Here is an 18,988-nt window from a genome sequence, read left to right on the forward strand (position 1 = left end):
GCCCTCAACACCAGATTCAGAACTGAATGCTAGTAGCCAAGCCTCCACCCTCTACACCATATTCTGAACTGAATGCTAGTAGCTAAGTCTCCGCCATCTACACCAGATTCTGAACTGAATGCTAAGCCTCCGGCCAGGTTCCTAACTGGATTAATATGCTGTTACTCAGAGAATTGACCCTAATATGCAACCTAATATGGAGTAGGGGCTGTGATGGAAAGGCCCGTGACATGATCCCTATGGAAATGGCACAGTAGATTATGGCAGTGCCTCAACCTCACATGGCTTTATTGCTGTGAAACAATGAACTTTGTCCCTCTGCTCACTACTTTCTTAGTACACAATGGAGAGACAATGCAAGAGCAGCTGTACTGCTGTGATTCATGTAAATAATGACAATTTGTTTTTATTTACCAAGTGCAGGAAATGTTACAATTTTCTATTCGCACATGTATTCACAAATAACGTTTATTTAACAGTTTGACACCTGCACCAACTCTTTCCCAGGCCTCTCTATACCACTTCGTCTTTCTCCCATCATGGTGTGACCAGTGGCCTTAAGTTGTCATTCTGCAGGGTGCATGTTTCTCTATATGTGTACACTTTACAGTAGTTGTTCTTCACTCATGTTGTTATTCATAGTGTACAGGATTTTCATTTGTTGTTGTTGCTGTTAATATGTCAATGTAGTTCCTTACACCTAACTTCCAGGCCTTCTTGTTGCTTTATGTCTATTTCAGGGCCTGGACACATATCAACTGGGTGGATACATTATTTCAATGTTCTTCTAAAAATAATGCAGGGAGGCCACGGCTATCTAGAAACAACGTGTGACTTTCTGAGATACATTGCATTTGATCCATAGATAAAAATAATTTAATTTTTTATTTTTCTGTAAACAAGGCTTAGCTTTCCATCTTCTATGCAAATTCTAGCCCACAACAGTCTAACCAGTCCTAAACCCCTGAGCACCATCTTTTGACTATATAGTACAGAGACGTATCTGTCTCTCATGCTCTGGTACAAATTATGTCCATATACATTATTTCCATCACCTCAGCACTGTTGTTATCAGGTGGTCAATGTCTGAAATAGAAATGCTATACATTTTCTCACCCACACCCCTCAGTCACATTCTCTGTTCTCATCCTGTTTAATGTGCCTCCTTTTCTCTCAGTGTTGTGGGTCCATGTTGACAGCGTTGTGTAGCATCTGTAGCTAGACAGTTTTCATAAATCATCTCTTCATTGCATTCCTGCTGCACCTAAGAAAACAAGAAAAGTGAATGACATTATCAAGAGATGCAACATAAAGAGACTGGGAGCAGACTGGGGAATTCCTTCGGTTCAACATTGGTTTCAGTTGGCCCCAGGATAATGAAGTGCCTCACCTGACCAATGAAGACCTACAGATGCCTGTGCCAAACCATTACACAGTAAAAGGTAATTACATGTAAAAGCACTTCCAAGTGCCATTTCCTTGCCGTTTTTGGGGAAGATTGCATGTTTCAGTGATCCTGAAAGCTATACCGGTGGGGTTTTGGCTCAACCATGCCTGGCAGGTTCCAGGTGAGAGGCCTGACTAAACACAGCACCTGGCCCTCCTGGTTGGGGGTTGGGTGTGGGGCTACCAAAAAACACACATTGTTACAGAAACTGCAACAACTTTGAAAACTACAACAAGGGACTCAACACGAAACTTCAGCCAACCGATATGCACTATGACAGATTCAGATGAAAGCCCTACCCGGGAAATCAGGAGCTTTCTAGGGACCAAATCTACAGTCCCCACCATGTTTGAACCTTCAAACTCAGCTCACGTTTACAGAGATATGGACAGGTACAACATGGACATCCTGTGTTAAAGAGAAAGCAAGTGGACTGCTTCTGGACCCAAGGTGACAAGCGATGGCTCAACAATACTCTATTCAGGAAAGGATGATTCTAGTGTTGTAGCCCTCATTATCAGTAGAACAATTGCCAAATTACTCTTGGAATGGGAACCCATCATTAAGCAGGACTTGACTCCATGAACTGCAAGTTCACCAACCTGCAATGCTATGACCCCACCAATGAGGCAGAGGAGGTGGACAAGCATGACTGGTAGGAGCAGCTACAACAAGCAGTATCCAAGGTCCCACAACATGATGTGATCATGATAACGGGACATTTGAATGCCAAGGTTGGAGCCGATAACGGAGATTGTGAACAGGCTGTGGTACCATCAATAACAACGGTGAAAGGCTTGTCAACTTCTGCCTCAGTAACAGCTGTGTGATTGGTGGAACACTCTTCCCTCACAAACACATCCATAAGATCATCTGGGGATCTCCATGTTGTCACACCATCAACCAAATCGACCACATCATTTTCAACAAGAAATGGCAAAGGACTCTGTGTAAGTCACGGTCCACCTGCGACCACTACCTGCAACAGCGACCACTACCTGCTAATCGGCCAGGTTAGGCTGACGCTGCGATCCACACGTCATACAGCAAGGGCAGAAAGTCTTTGACATCAACAAGCTCACATATCCTGACATAAAGAAAGTGCAGAGCTATGAAATCGCTTCAGTCCATTAGCCAATGCAGAGGAAGAAGACCAGGACACAGTTGAAACCACTTGGAGTGACATCAAGAATGCATACACAGAAACAGCAAAGAAAATGATTGGCTTTAGAAAGGGTAAGAAGAGGTTAACACATGATACATGGAAGAAAATCCATGAGAGGAGGCTGGCCATAGATAAACTGCTTAGCGCAAAATCCCCCAGGCAATTCAAATACGCAGGTTACGCAGCTTGGCCATGTGCTGAGGATGCTGCCAGAAAGGATGCCCAAAGTTGCACTCAGATGAACACCAACTGGAAAGCGCAAATAAGGCAAGCCATAAACAACATGGCGACAGACAGTGGTAGCTGAGCTGGAAGAGATGGGTCTCTCATGTGACAGGATGCTAACTGTAGCCAAAGACAGACTCCAGCGGCAGAAGATTGCTGCAGCCATATATACCACCCGGGACAAAGAGGACTACGTAAGTAAGTACTCATGCAATTTATAACTTCATTAACTTACATTTTTACTGCCAGGGTTCTATCTCTTAGCCTGGTAATTACCAGACTGATTAATGCTGTGCACCAAAACAGAATGTAACCTCACAAGCCTTCCGGATGGTTGTACAAAGTTATCTACCTGCTCAATACACAGTATGCTAAGAGCAGGGAAAACAAACAGGGAGAGAAGAATGTTATTTCAGGACAGTCTTGAGTATTCATTCTCAAGAAGGGTAATCTAATCTTAGGTTCATTTTTGTGTGTTTTTATATTTCTGCAGTACAAACACAACACTGTCCTGCTGAGTTTAGGTAATGTGAATTAAGTTGTCACCTGTGCTTCCTCTCCGACTTCTAAGTCATCAGGCTACTCGTTAGGGCGCACACCTGTCACCAGCGTTAGGCGCATAATGACATTCACCTGGACTCCATCACCTCCTTGATTACCTGCCCTTTTTTGTCACTCACTCGTTTCTTCCACAGTCGTCATTGTTCCTGTTCTATGTCGGTGCGCTGTTCGTGTTTCTTGTTTTGTTCTTTTATTTATTAAATGTATTCATTCCCTGAACTTGCTTCCCGACTTTCAGAGTACATAATCACAGTTGTAGACTTAGTTAGTAATCAAGTTTGCGTGTCTAAAGAGTAAGCCATTAACTTTGCAGGCTCTGAACAAGGTCACCACAGTAATGCTGACAACTGCAACCATTCCCACAACTACACACACTCAGGGCCAGATTAAGAAATCATAGGCCTGGTGTTCCCCATCAAGTCAAGACTGGCAGCCATTATTGCTAGTGTACCCATGAGTTTAACAGTCAAATTGCCAGGGTAAGAGTTTCCAAAACCCTTCAATGGATTATATGTCTATGGACACAATGCAACAAGCTGTATATTTGGCGCACATGCTGCCCAAACTGCGGCCATCCTGACTGTAGGCACACCGGTAACTTCCAAAATAAAGGAAATACTTAAATGAGGGAATGTAAATGAGGGATACAAAATATATGTTATGGTGTAAGGTGAATTTTCCTGACATGGTTTAGGTCCACTTGTAGAATCGATACCAAGGCGCATTGAAACTGTTCTGGCAGCCAGTGGTGTCCCAACACTCTTTTAACACACTCTGTAGGTGTTTCCTTAAATGTGGCAGTTACATGCATGTGCTTGTGTGACGACCCTCCCACTCTGTCTGCCGTATTTTGTCTTTGTTCTTGTTTCCTTATTAGGATGCCGGTGGGCGGAGTTGAGAGGGTCGTCAGCTACATGGGAAACACCTGGGCCCAGGTGTTTCCCAGGATAAATACACCCCTTCCCCATTCATGGAGGAGACTCTCTCCATGCAGACATTTGTAGATTGTGTTGTGGTTCATGTTGGCTGTTTGTTTGTTTGTTTGTTTGTTTGTTTGTTTGTTTGTTTGTTTGTTTGTTTGTTTGTTTGTTTGTTTGTTTGTTTGTTTGTTTGTTTGTTTGTTTGTTTGTTTGTTTGTTTGTTTGTTTGTTTGTTTGTTTGTTTGTTTGTTTGTTTGTTTGTTTGTTTGTTTGTTTGTTTGTTTGTTTGTTTGTTTGTTTGTTTGTTTGTTTGTTTGTTTGTTTGTTTGTTTGTTTGTTTGTTTGTTTGTTTGTTTGTTTGTTTGTTTGTTTGTTTGTTTGTTTGTTTGTTTGTTTGTTTGTTTGTTTGTTTGTTTGTTTGTTTTTGCTTGCTTGCTTTGGCACCTTTCAACACCCTGCATTATCACATTCATGCATGCAAAACACTCACTTACGCTACTGATTACTGATTACACACATCATTGTATATTTTCCTTAGTTGCTTTAGTTAATAAATATCTTTTGTTACTCCTTATCTCCACGTTGTCTCCCTTTGTTACGGGCTTTGAGCCGGTTCGTGACAAGTGGGGGCTCATCCGGGATATTTGAACTGTTGGTTTGGGAGACTGTGGAAGTACGTGTTTGTTTGTATATTGTGTTTGAGTTTAATAGGCCCAGTATTGGTTGCCTTTGTTTGGGTTGTGTGCTGCGTTGGAGAGAGTATACGTATAATGGTTAGTTTCCAGGCCCTGCCTAGCCTGGAAACGTTTGTTCTACTTTCTTTTGGGACATCAGCCTGAGGTGAGTAATCGGCTGTGTACCTCAGTGGGAGATTTGGGTAGGGTAGTGGAACTTGCTACCTGGAGCTATAGCTTTTTTCCCCTGATAGGCTTAGCGACATGTTTCATTTTTGGAATATGTTGGGCATGGTTAATGTTTGTTATTTTTGTGTGGTGTCTGTGGACTGAGCAGTTGTCTCGGGGGCACATCCGTGGCTTGGTGGAATTTACCAGCATGCTGGGGAGTTTTTCCTTGCCAGCGGGCTACAGTGCGTAAATTCCCACTGCAAATCTGCACGAAGACTAGGGTTGAGTTATTGTAGGTTTTGGGGAAGCTCCGTATCTCATCTCTCTTCTGTGGTGCTCAGGGTGATTGTCAATTCTCGGGTTATGGTCTGGTGTGCTCAGCAGAGGGGAAGAGCAAGATTTTTTTTTGTTTTGTTTTGTTTTGTTGTTGTAACTATGGCATCTTATATAGATGAATTCATTCGCTTTCCATTGGAGAAATTGTTAAATTTAGGTACTAAAGAACAGCTGTTGAAGGTCGCTGAACACTACAATGTTGAGATTAGTGATAAACGTCTAAAGAATTCTATTAGGTTGATATTGAAGGCCAATCTGATGGAGAGTGGTATTCTTGAAGTTACCACTGAGCCAGCCTCTGCTGAGAGTTTGTCATCTCCCCATAACGTTACAATGGCCATTTCATCGGTTAGTCCAAGTAGTCTTCTTTTTGAACAGCAGAAAGAACTGCTTTTGTTACAGCTAGAGCATAATCGGCAAAGTAATCGTGAGAAGCTAGAGCATGATCGTGAGAAGCTAGAGCATGATCGTGAGAAGCTAGAGCATGATCGTGTAAAGTATGCAAAGGAATTGGCATTTAAACAAGATATGGAGCGTGCTAAAATCAAGTTGCAACAAGAACGTATAGAGTTGGTTAGGGAAGGAAAGATCTCAGGGGAGAGTTTGTTTTGGGAAGGTGATCCAGATTTACCTAGGGGTAGTTCCTCTTTTGGTCGTGCCCCAGAGACATTTGATATTGTTGGGAACTTACGGTTATTGCCTCAGTTTAATGAAAGGGATCCCGAGACATTCTTTTCGTTGTATGAGCGTGTTGCTGACGCTAGGAGTTGGCCTGATTCTGACCGCACTTTAATGTTGCAGTGTGTGCTGACTGGTAAAGCGCAGGAAGCATATTCAGCTCTTAGTGTACACGACAGTGCCAATTATGATAAAGTTAAAACAGCTGTGTTACAGATTTATGAATTGGTCCCTGAGGCTTACCGCCAACGATTTAGAACATTAAAAAGGGATGATAAGCAATCTCATGTTGAATTTGCGCGACAATTATCTTTACAGTTTAATCGCTGGTGTTCCGCCTCTGCAGTTGTGACTTTCCAAGGGCTGTGTGATCTGATTATGTTAGAACAATTTAAGGACACAATTCCTGATCGTATTGCCACGTATATTAACGAACAGAAAGTAAAGAATGTCGCTGAAGCTGCGGTTTTGGCCCGAGATACTTTGGTTCACGGGCAGAGTTCTATTCAACTAAGGTTGAGCCTGACTCCCATGGTAAAGCTAACTTTGGGCAGGAGTGTCACTACTGTCAAGGTTCAGGTCATTGGAAAAACGAATGTCCACTTCTCAGGTCAAAGGGTGCTTACGCTAAATCCAAGCCTACCGCGTTAGCTGCACCTGTTCCACATCAGTTCACTCATGACTCATTTCCTCAGGCCCAGGAGAATGTGAAAGTCCATATTGATCCAGACTATTTACCTTTTATTACGGAAGGTTTTGTGTCTATGTTAGGAAGTAAAGACCTAGTGCCAGTGAAGATCCTGAGAGACACAGGTGCCTCTGAATCATTTGTGTTGGAATCTGTGTTACCCTTTTCTGCTAAGACTGATTCGGGGAATAGTGTTCTAATTAGGGGAATAGGTTTGAACACTCTGTCAGTTCCATTGCATAAACTGATGCTGGATTGTGGACTGGTGAAAGGTGAAGTTGTTGTGGGAGTGCGGCCTTCGTTGCCTATTGAGGGTATCGACGTTATCCTTGGGAATAACTTGGCTGGTGAGCGTGTATGGCCTGCCGTGTTTCCATCTCTAGTGGTTTCCACTAAGCCGTCATCTGTTGGGATTCCTGATGAGTGTACAGAGCTGTTCTCTGCGTGTGCAGTGACACGTTCTATGAGCCGTGGCGAATTGGTCACTGCGCCGACTAATGATAATAATACAAAGAAGTATGCCACTGTTTTCCCTGTTATTCCGTTATCTGTAACCCGCTCAGATTTAATTAATGCGCAACGGGATGACCCCACGTTAGAAGAGTTGCGTGACCAAATTGTGCCTGTAGAACAGTTGGGAGATGTCGCCCATGGCTATTTTCTCCAAGAGGATGTCCTGATGAGAAAGTGGGTGTCTCATGATAGTTGTTTTCTGGGGGAGGCAATTAGTCAGGTTGTTGTACCAGTTAAGCTTCGTGACTTGGTGTTGGAAACTTCCCACAGCGACGTTGCTGGACATATGGGGGTGAGGAAAACCTACAATCGCATTTTAAGACATTTCTTTTGGCCTAGATTAAAGAGGGATGTTTCTGATTTTATAAAAACTTGTCACACCTGTCAATTAACTGGTAAGCCTAATCAAGCTATTAAACCGGTACCATTGTTTCCTATTCCTGTACTCAGCCAACCTTTTGAGTATCTGATTATTGACTGTGTGGGTCCCCTGCCTCGTTCTAAAAAGGGTAGCAGTTACCTGTTCACTGTGATGTGTCAGACCACTAGGTTTCCTGCTGCCTATCCTCTCCGATCTATCACAACTAAATCTGTGTTAAAAGCTTTGACTCAGTTTCTCTCATTGTTTGGAATCCCTAAGGTCATTCAGAGTGATCAAGGATCGAATTTCACCTCTAATCTGTTTAGTCAGGTTCTTCAACAGCTCCATATTAAACACAATTTGTCTAGCGCCTATCACGCGCAAAGTCAAGGAGCACTGGAACGTTTCCATCAAACTCTAAAGTCTTTATTGAGAGCTTATTGTACTGAGATGGATAAGGATTGGGAGGAGGGGTTGCCTTGGTTACTGTTAGCCGCTAGGGAGGTTTCACAGGAGAGCACGGGTTTCAGTCCAAATGACCTTGTGTTTGGACATAGGGTGCGTGGACTTTTATCTGTTCTCCAGGATGACTGGAAGTCTCCCGAGCCTCCTCAGTCCCTGTTATCGTATGTGTGTGATTTCCGGAGACGGCTGTATGCCGCTGGTGAAATGGCTAAAGAGAAGTTATCATCTTCACAGGAGAGGATGAAGGGCATGTTGGTGCCAATTGTTGGTTCTCCTTTTCAAGCCAAGTTTCAAGGTCCATATACAGTGTTGCGCCAGTACACTGAGCAAAATTATCTAGTGGCCACTCCAGAACGAAGGAAAGCACACCAGCTGTGCCATGTAAATCTGTTAACCCTATTATGCACGTTCCTCTGAGACTGAACAGTGGGATTCTGCAGAGGACGCTAAACCTGTTCTTTTGGCTGATACCGTTGTTTCCTTGGGTTCTTGTCGTGCTAGATCTGTGCATGAGGAGGAAGATGTTCCTGGTCCTGACGATTGTATATTGCAGGGTAGATTGAAAAATTCAGAAACACTGGATATCTTAGACAGTCTTCTCACTCACCTACCTGTTGATGGGCGGAAAGAGATGGTTGGTCTGATTCAGAGATTTCCAGGTTTGTTTTCTGATACACCTACACGTACAAACTTAATGGAACATGATATTGACATTGGAGATGCTGACCCCATTCGTCAGCGGTTCTATAGAGTTTCTTCAGAGAAACTACGTTGTCTGGATGCTGAGGTCAAGTACATGCTGGAGAGTAAGATAGCAGAGCCTTCTTTCTCCAGTTGGGCTTCTCCCTGTATCTTGGTCAGTAAACCGGATGGAACAAACGGATTTTGTACGGACTACTGTAAGGTAAACAGTGTCACAAAGCCAGATTCATTTCCTCTTCCTAGGATGGAGGACTGTGTTGATCAAGTCGGTGCAGCTAAGTTTGTGAGCAAATTTGACCTGTTAAAAGGCTATTGGCGGGTGCCACTGACGACTAGGGCACGTGAAATCTCTGCCTTTATTACACCCGTTGGTCTGTACTCATATTCGGTTATGAGTTTCGGTCTGCGTAATGCACCTGCGACTTTTCAGCGACTTATGAACAGGGTTGTCGCCGGTCTGACCGGGTGCGCTGTTTATTTGGACGATGTAGTGATGTATGCAGATACTTGGGAAGAACATCTGTCCCGTATTCAAGCCTTGTTCGAGCGTCTGGCTGCGGCTCGCCTCACAATCAATCTGGCTAAATGTGAGTTTGCTCAGGCAACCGTTACATACCTTGGAAAAGTGGTTGGGCAGGGTGAAGTGCGTCCTGTTCGGGCGAAAGTGGTGGCTATTGATGCTTTTCCATCACCAACTACTAAAAAGGAACTGATGTGTTTCTTGGGCATGATTGGTTATTACCGTAGTTTTTGTAGTAACTTCTCTACTGTGGTCGCTCCCTTGACCGATATGCTGAAAGCTAAGGCTGTTTACGTTTGGTCTACTCGTTGTCAACACGCTTTTGAAGATGCAAAGAGGTTGCTTACCTCAACTCCGGTGCTGGCTGCTCCTCGCATGGATTTGTAATTTACCTTGCAGGTGGATGCTAGTCATGTGGGGGCAGGTGCAGTTTTGCTGCAAGCAGATGTGTCTGGGGTTGAGAGGCCTGTTAGTTTCTTTTCCAAAAAGTTTAACGATTATCAGTTGAACTATTCGGTTATTGAAAAGGAAGCACTAGCACTCATTTGGGCGCTACAACACTTCAAAGTGTATGTCGGGTCGGGGGTAGTACCTATTGTGGTCTACACCGACCATAACCCCCTCACTTTTTTGAGGTCCATGATGTGTCCAAACCAGAGGATAATGCGATGGTGTTTATTTTTACAATCATTCCATCTCGATGTGCGGCACATCAGGGGATCTGAAAACGTGATTGCTGATGCGCTCTCTCGTGCACCCTGCTCCTAAATGTTTACGGGACTGACCATTGCTTCCTATTGTCATGTTCTCTCTGTCCTGTCTGCTCCCTCCTGGTCTTGTTTTCTTCGTTCCTCTTAAATGTTGCTTCCTGTGCGAAGGTTGCTGAGGTTTGGGGAGGAGGTTGGCTGGGGCAAATTGTAAGTGTGAACACATAACCCCTCACCAATTTGGGACTGCAGGGGCTGGTATGTTGTTCCGGGGTCCTTGTTGGTCCCCGGTTTTATGGGGGGGAATGTGACGACCCTCCCACTCTGTCTGCCGTATTTTGTCTTTGTTCTTGTTTCCTTATTAGGATGCCGGTGGGCGGCGTTGAGAGGGTCGTCAGCTACATGGGGAAACACCTGGGCCCAGGTGTTTCCCAGGATAAATACACCCCTTCCCCATTCATGGAGGAGACTCTCTCCATGCAGACATTTGTAGATTGTGTTGCGGTTCATGTTGGCTTTTTGTTTGTTTGTTTGCTTTGGCACCTTTCAACACACTGCATTATCACATTCATGCATGCAAAACACTCACTTACGCTACTGATTACTGATTACACACATCATTGTATATTTTCCTTAGTTGCTTTAGTTAATAAATATCTTTTGTTACTCCTTATCTCCACGTTGTCTCCCTTTGTTACGGGCTTTGAGCCGGTTCGTGACACTTGTGATAAAACTTCATCCACAGTTTAAAAAAAAAAAAAACTATTTATCCTCTGTGGCTAAATTATGCTCTTTGGTCTATTTTGAACATTGAGAATGGGCTCCTGTGGTTGGATAAATAATTATAATACAAAAAATATATATATATTTGTATTTTATGGGCGCCTTGGGCACCCTACGTGCTTGGGCCCAGCCCCTGACTCATACAATTGACCAGTCAAATGTATTTTTTGATGCCGCTTTTTTCAATTGGTTTATTAATTAGTTACGCAATCAAGGCAGGTCCCCCTAGTTACGCATTTGGGCCCCCTACCTCCTCTCCTCATAAGTACAGGGGTACTTATGAGAATTAATCTGAACTTCCTTAATCTGCACTGATATGAGACAATACTGTAGAACAGGTAAAATAACACTCCCATTAGATATATTGCATTCATCAGTCTTGTGTTCATAGACCAAAGCAGAAGAATGGGAGCGGAAGCTACTTAAAACTGCTGAAATGGACCCTAGGTCCTAGAATAGAGGATCCTAACCTGTGAGATAGGGACCTCTAGTGGTCTCCATAGAAACTACATAGGGGTGTCGTACAGCAGGGGGACCCCTGGGTGTGCAGGGGTCAGTGTAAATATTTATTTCAATGCTTTTATGAATATTGCTAGCAAAAACAGAATAAACAGATTTTAAATTACATACAGTACTGTGCAAAAACTTTAGTCAGGTGTGAAAAAATGCTTTAAAGTAAGAATGCTTTCAAAAATAGACATGTTAAAACCTGTTTGGGAAAGGGGTTCCGCTAGCCAATGAAATTGCAGGGCGCCAAATACGAAACAGCATAACTCTCATGAATCAAATTTCTCAAACATACAAGTATTAGGAACCATTTTAAAGATAATATTCCCGTAAATCTTTTTTTTTACTTTACGGAAAAAGCTAACCATGCAATAATCTGAGAACAGTGTTCAGACAACAAAGAAGCCAAATTGTGGAGTCAACATTAGTCAAAAATAGCATTAGAAATATTCACTTACCTTTGATGATCTTCATCAGAATGCACTCACATGAATCCCAGGTCCTCAATAAATGCTTGATTTGTTCGATAATGTCCATAATTTATGTACAAATAGATCCTTTTGTTAGGGCGTTTGGTATGCAAATCCAAACGCGCATGCAGGTCCAGCAGAACATCAGATGAAAAGTTAAAAAAGTTATATAACAGTCCGTAGAGACCTGTCAAACTAATTATAGAATCAATCTTTAGGATGTTTTTAACATACATCTTCAATAACGTTCCAACCGGAGAATTCCATTGTCTGTAGAAAAGCCATGGAACGCAGGTCGCTATCATGTGAAATGCACATGATCAGGACCTGGCTCTCTGCCAGACCACTGACTCAAAGCGCTCTCATCCGGCCCCACATCACAGTAGAAGCCTCATTCAAGTTTCTAAAGATGGTTGACATCTAGTGGAAGCATTAGGAAGTGCAATATAACCAATATCCCACTGTGTATTCAGTAGGGGCTGGGTTGAAAATCGACCAAACTCAGATTTCTCACTTCCTGTTTGGATTTCTTCTCTGGTTTTTGACTGCCATATGTGTTCTGTTATCAGGGTGTTTTCTATCCAATACTACTAATAATATGCATATATTAGCAACTGGGACTGAGGAGCAGGCCGTTTACTCTGGGCACCTCTGGGCACCTTTTCATCCAAGCTACTCAATACTGCCCCTGCAGCCATAAGAAGTTTTAACCCAACCCATCTGAATTAAGCTACTTACCTCTCCGTGCCTATCACAATGACTTGTCTGTTCCGGAATTTGTTTCCTGTAGAAACAAAGTAACATGAATTAGGCATATGATTGATACTATAACTCCTAATCAACTACAAACACAACATTGGACCACAGTGCTTTAGGCAATGCAGATGTGATTGAACTGAGCTCTTAGGTAGACTACTTTGAGCTACTCACCTACACAGCCAGACCATACAACAGATGTTAATGCAGAGAACCACTCCTCCAATAGCAGAGGGAATTGTGAAGAGCAATAACCCCCGTAGGTTATATTCAGCATGATCTGTGTTAAGACAGAAACAACTGGGATTTTCAGGAAAGTCTCAAAAGTCTAGAACAAGTGTTATATTATTTTGCTTTATAACAATATAGTAAACAATTGTGAGATAATAACCAAATAATAACATTATAACATTCAGTATTGATGGTTTGCAATATTTATCACAATAATTGATATTTTTGTTCGTCAAAATTCAACTTCAGAAGTGTACATATTGATATCTAGCATTACAGAATACAGTTTCTTCTCCACATGTTACAGTATAAACAGAACATTACTTCCATTACCTGTGAGGTTATTAGTGATGGTCAAATTCCACTCCATTGTCCGTACACCACTTTGATCATCTGTTATTTGACAGCTGTAGCTCCCGGTGTCATTTAACTCTACATTAAAGATAGTCAGCTTTGTAGGTGGATCAACACTCATCCTGTCAGAGGTGAATTTTCTTTGAGATTTATTCAGTTTGTCACTATGAGAGAAAATAAGAACTGTGTCCTTCTTCCAGATGTATGATGCATTCGTCTCTGAGTTATTGCAAACCAAAGTAACAATTTCTCCCAAAGAAGCTGATTTGTTTTTCAGATATTTTGATGAGTCACCTGCTGACTCTATGGGACAGAAAACAACAAAGACAATGTTTTAAGTACTTTACTTTAAAGGACAGTGTGAGAATGTTTTGATCCTTTTAAGAAATAAGAATGCAAACCGAACACAGGCAGGCAGGCAGGTACACACATACATACACACTGTACTATGGTCATCCACTGTAGCTTACCTGTACAGACAAAGAACAGCATGACGACAATAGACACTAGGTCCCAGGACAGGAGAATTTCCATGACGACCTTGGACGTGACTGACAGACAGAGAGAGAAATGTACAGAGTGGAGTGGAACTTTAGAGCCAGAGATCAGTTTCACATATCGTTAGTCTGAGGAGGGAGAACAGAGGAAGTGGTCGTTTGAGAGAGAAGCACAGAAGTGAGTTTCTCTGAAACATCACAGCCATTTACTCAGAGATATCACACATACCCACTCAGCAATTTATTACTGAGTGATTTATTGTGTGCTCAGAGTTGTATTTCAAGATGAATTTCACATCCAAAATGTCCAAATTAATTATTTACAACTGTATCAATGTTAAATGTCCATGGGGGGGGGGGGGGGGGGGGGGCAGGCAGACCTGGGCAACTCCAGTCATTGGGGGCCTGATTGGTGTCACCAATAATCAACTAATCATGATCTTCAGTTAAAACTTAAATTAGTTTAAATCAGGTGTGTTTGCTAGGGATGGGGGAAAGGTCTGACACCAATCGGGCCCCCGAGGACTGGAATTGTCCAGGCTGGAGCTCGGAGCATAAGCATTTCACTGTACCCTGCGATCATATCTGCGACCCTGTGCATTTGACTAATAAACTAATCTAATCTAATATCTGGTGAGTGAGTGAGTGGTGAGTGGTGAGATTCGTATCACTGTTGTCTCTCTCCCAAAACCAACGTCTTAACCATTAGACCAAGAGGCAAGTGCTACACCATGCCAGTGGTCAGCTCAGAAACCACAGATGGTGCTTATCCATCTAGACTCACCCCGACACAAGGATGTCACCAGTATTTAATGTTACTGTTAGCTCCAGTGTTATTATGTTTCCATCAGGAGTGTGACACCAAAGACTTGTGGCAAGCAGAATCAACAACCTCTACATCATTCAAGACTGTTGCTTTTTTGAGAACGTGGTCAAATTCAAAGTTAGCCATTGCTACAGTGCCTTGCGAAAGTATTCGGCCCCCTTGAACTTTGCGACCTTTTGCCACATTTCAGGCTTCAAACATAAAGATATAAAACTGTATTTTTTTGTGAAGAATCAACAACAAGTGGGACACAATCATGAAGTGGAAAGACATTTATTGGATATTTCAAACTTTTTTAACAAATCAAAAACTGAAAAATTGGGCGTGCAAAATTATTCAGCCCCCTTAAGTTAATACTTTGTAGCGCCACCTTTTGCTGCGATTACAGCTGTAAGTCGCTTGGGGTATGTCTCTATCAGTTTTGCACATCGAGAGACTGACATTTTTTCCCATTCCTCCTTGCAAAACAGCTCGAGCTCAGTGAGGTTGGATGGAGAGCATTTGGGAACAGCAGTTTTCAGTTCTTTCCACAGATTCTCGATTGGATTCAGGTCTGGACTTTGACTTGGCCATTCTAACACCTGGATATGTTTATTTTTGAACCATTCCATTGTAGATTTTGCTTTATGTTTTGGATCATTGTCTTGTTGGAAGGCAAATTTCCGTCCCAGTCTCAGGTCTTTTGCAGACTCCATCAGGTTTTCTTCCAGAATGGTCCTGTATTTGGCTCCATCCATCTCCCCATCAATTTTAACCATCTTCCCTGTCCCTGCTGAAGAAAAGCAGGCCCAAACCATGATGCTGCCACCACCATGTTTGACAGTGGGGATGGTGTGTTCAGCTGTGTTGCTTTTACGCCAAACATAGCGTTTTGCATTGCTGCCAAAAAGTTCAATTTTGGTTTCATCTGACCAGAGCACCTTCTTCCACATGTTTGGTGTGTCTCCCAGGTGGCTTGTGGCAAACTTTAAACAACACTTTTTATGGATATCTTTAAGAAATGGCTTTCTTCTTGCCACTCTTCCATTAAGGCAAGATTTGTGCAATATACTTGATTGTTGTCCTATGGACAGAGTCTCCCACCTCAGCTGTAGATCGCTGCAGGTCATCTAGAGTGATCATGGGCCTCTTGGCTGCATCTCTGATCAGTCTTCTCCTTGTATGAGCTGAAGGTTTAGAGGGACGGCCAGGTCTTGGTAGATTTGCAGTGGTCTGATACTCCTTCCATTTCAATATTATCGCTTGCACAGTGCTCCTTGGGATGTTTAAAGCTTGGGAAATCTTTTTGTATCCAAATCCGGCATTAAACTTCTTCACAACAGTATCTCGGACCTGCCTGGTGTGTTCCTTGTTCTTCATGATGCTCTCTGCGCTTTTAACGGACCTCTGAGACTATCACAGTGCAGGTGCATTTATACGGAGACTTGATTACACACAGGTGGATTGTATTTATCATCATTAGTCATTTAGGTCAACATTGGATCATTCAGAGATCCTCACTGAACTTCTGGAGAGAGTTTGCTGCACTGAAAGTAAAGGGGCTGAATAATTTTGCACGCCCAATTTTTCAGTTTTTGATTTGTTAAAAAAGTTTGAAATATCCAATAAATGTCATTCCACTTCATGATTGTGTCCCACTTGTTGTTGATTCTTCACAAAAAAATACAGTTTTATATCTTTATGTTTGAAGCCTGAAATGTGGCAAAAGGTCGCAAAGTTCAAGGGGGCCGAATACTTTCGCAAGGCACTGTATGTAAATGCCAGCTGAAATGTAGCCAGGCCTTGCCTTGGCTCCAAGTCAGAGCAGGTCCGCCGAAGCCGTGAGCTAGTGAGACACGGGTACTGGCCCACGTAGATGGAAACAGAAAAGTCAGAGCCTTTTGGGTAAAACACTGCGGTAAATCCTCAGTGGAAATGCACCAAGAGAGAGTGCAGGAGTCTGGCCTAGTGGTAGCGCTGCCCACTCCATACCACACATCCCCCTGGCAACGCGGATTTGAGCCCTGTCTTGGCCACTCTGTCTGAGCCATAGAAATAGATTATATTAAATGATGTATTATCTAAGGCCCTTCTATCTAACCTCTCTGTATTTCTCACAGTCATTTCATAAAAGAAACCACATAAAGTATTGCAACTGTAAGAGGTCTGACACCCCAGAACATACTACATTCTGAACTACCTCAGTGTAGAATGTAGTACATGACATTAAGATCAGTTTCACATTGACTCAATCACATTAAATCACTTGGTGTTTTTCAATGCTTTTGACCATTTAGTTGAGTTTACTTGTCTTTACATTTGGGATGAAATTATCAATTTAAGAGTCTGTCTATATGTTCATGTGATCCATGGGTAACTATACGTTTTGTTAGTTTATGTGTGTACTTTCCCCTATAACTGTTGACAACTTTATGTGAGACAAGATACAGAGGGTATGAGACAATCATGCATAGAGTGGGAGGCATCAAACTGATACAGGATGTGTGGTTTCAGAGAGAGGGGGGTTTGTGTGGTTTTAGACAGTCCTTCTTGTACTCATTATAACACTGTACATAGACAATGACATTTGAAATGTTTCTATTCATTTCAAACGTTTGTGACTGTAGTGTTTACTGCTAATTTTGGATTGTTATTTAACTTTTGTTAAGTATCTATTTCCCTTTATTTGGAAATGTAAACATATGTTTCCCATGCCAATAAAGCCCTTTGAATGTAATTTAATTCAGAGACAGAGAGAGGAGAGAGGTCATGGGCAGATGAGCTCCCACATTTTCAGCATGTTTGAAAAAAATAGGTAGATCTGTTAGACAAACTTGGATTTTTTTGGCAGGGACATATACAGGATACTACCATAAACAATAACCTTCAAATCAAAAATCCAAACCTGCAACCTGATTTTGGATGGAATTACCTGGAATGCTTCCTATGCCCAAGGATTATTGTTCCCAAGATATACAGCAAATGCTCTGTCAAACAAACAAAAACCGGAAAACACCATCCAACCTGGAACTGAGTGAGTCATGCTTAGTCTGAAGCTAGTTTTTACTTTCAAAAGCCAAGAAGAAAAATGCATTACGATGATATATTTTACTTCATAAGGACTGAATGCTAAGGCTACCAAACTTCCTAGGACAAAGAGACACAACTTCAATTAGCACTGACATGTGAAGTAAGAGGTGTCAAAGACCTTGAGCCCAACAATGGCAGGAGAGCACCAACCAAATGAAGACGCCTTAGAAGCACCCTCCCGCTGTTCAGAGGTAATTAAAATGCAATACCATCTGTATGTAAAGAATAATAAGACACAAAAAGAATGCAAAATGAAGCTCCTTATGGAAAATCAAAAGACACTTTTTGCTGACTATTAATACAAATTGGAACATAAGCAACCGTGTCTTCCACACAGACCATCCCCTGGCATGGCACAAGCGCTATATGAACACACTACCCCTTTGTTAAGAAGGGGGGGGGGGGGGGGGGTGTTACCGATGGATACTAGACAACGAGGACTCTGAGTCAGCTAATATAAATCTCTATAAGTCTGGAACAGTATTGGTACAAGGCAAACACAAACCGTTTCAGCTGGACTTTCACCTATTCAACAGAAATAGCTCAGCAAGAGAAGCTCTCCCTTAAAACTTGTTAGGGCCAGGGTACTTTTTCTCCGAATTTCCGCCTGACTGATGTGCCCAAAGTAAACTGCCTGTTACTCAGGCCCAGAAGCCAGGATATGCATATAATTGGTAGCATTGGATAGAAAACACTTTGAAGTTTGTAGATATGTTAAAATAATGTCTGAGACTTTAACACAATTGATATGGTAGCAGAAAATCCAAACAAAAAGCAACCAGAACAATTTTTTTTTTTTGTTGATCCCATGCTCTTCCAATACAACGTATAGGGGCAATGTTAAATACAGCTCCCAGAGTGCAATTCCTATGGCTTCCACTAAATGACAACAGTATTTGTTCAAGGCTTGCTACTTCCCAAACAAGGAAGAATTTTGAGTTTTGGCACTAGGAGTCACAGTTGGAAATCAGTCTTTGGGCGCAACGAGGATGTGCACTTGCTAATTTTACTTTTCTATTGAGCATACTTCTTTCTGTATGAAATATTATAGCTTAATTACATTTTAGGGTATCTGAGGATTACATTGAAACATAGTTTGACTTGTTTTAACAAAGTTTAGCGGTAGCTTTTTGGATTCCTTTGTCTGCAAGTTGAACGAGTGGATTACTCAAATCGATGGCGCCAACTAAACAGACTTTTTGGGATATAAAGAAGGATTTTATCCAACAAAACGACCATGCATGTTGTAGCTGGGACCCTTTGGATTGCAAACAGAGGAAGTGATTATTTAATTGCTATTTGGGATTTTATGAAGCCTGTGCTGGTTGGAAAATATGTTGAGGTGGGGGGCCGTCCTCAAAC

General features: G+C 42.2%; 1 protein-coding gene across 1 annotated transcript; it reads right to left on the bottom strand.

Annotated features, from left to right (window-relative positions):
• Positions 1–372: 372 nt before the first annotated feature.
• LOC110520453 (uncharacterized) lies at positions 373–13,911 on the bottom strand. The gene is made up of 5 exons (XM_021597782.3): positions 13,705–13,911; positions 13,214–13,537; positions 12,824–12,929; positions 12,632–12,677; positions 373–1,264 (listed from the first exon to the last, which is right to left on the bottom strand). Exons 1-5 carry the CDS (start codon positions 13,766–13,768, stop codon positions 1,154–1,156), a joined length of 651 nt encoding a protein of 216 aa, XP_021453457.2. The 5' UTR covers positions 13,769–13,911; the 3' UTR covers positions 373–1,153.
• Between the last annotated feature and the right edge of the window lie 5,077 nt (positions 13,912–18,988).

This window comes from Oncorhynchus mykiss, chromosome 3 (assembly GCF_057628025.1).
Source record: "Oncorhynchus mykiss isolate SJ-2025 chromosome 3, ASM5762802v1, whole genome shotgun sequence".
NCBI classification, from domain to species: domain Eukaryota; kingdom Metazoa; phylum Chordata; class Actinopteri; order Salmoniformes; family Salmonidae; genus Oncorhynchus; species Oncorhynchus mykiss.

Excerpts from the sequence above, each read along its gene's own strand:
- LOC110520453 (XM_021597782.3), bottom strand. The coding sequence starts at position 13,768 with ATGGAAATTCTCCTGTCCTGGGACCTAGTGTCTATTGTCGTCATGCTG. Across the intron at positions 13,538-13,704 it reads GCTGTTCTTTGTCTGTACAG|AGTCAGCAGGTGACTCATCA; the intron begins GTAAGCTACAGT and ends TCTGTCCCATAG. Across the intron at positions 12,930-13,213 it reads CATCACTAATAACCTCACAG|ATCATGCTGAATATAACCTA; the intron begins GTAATGGAAGTA and ends GTCTTAACACAG.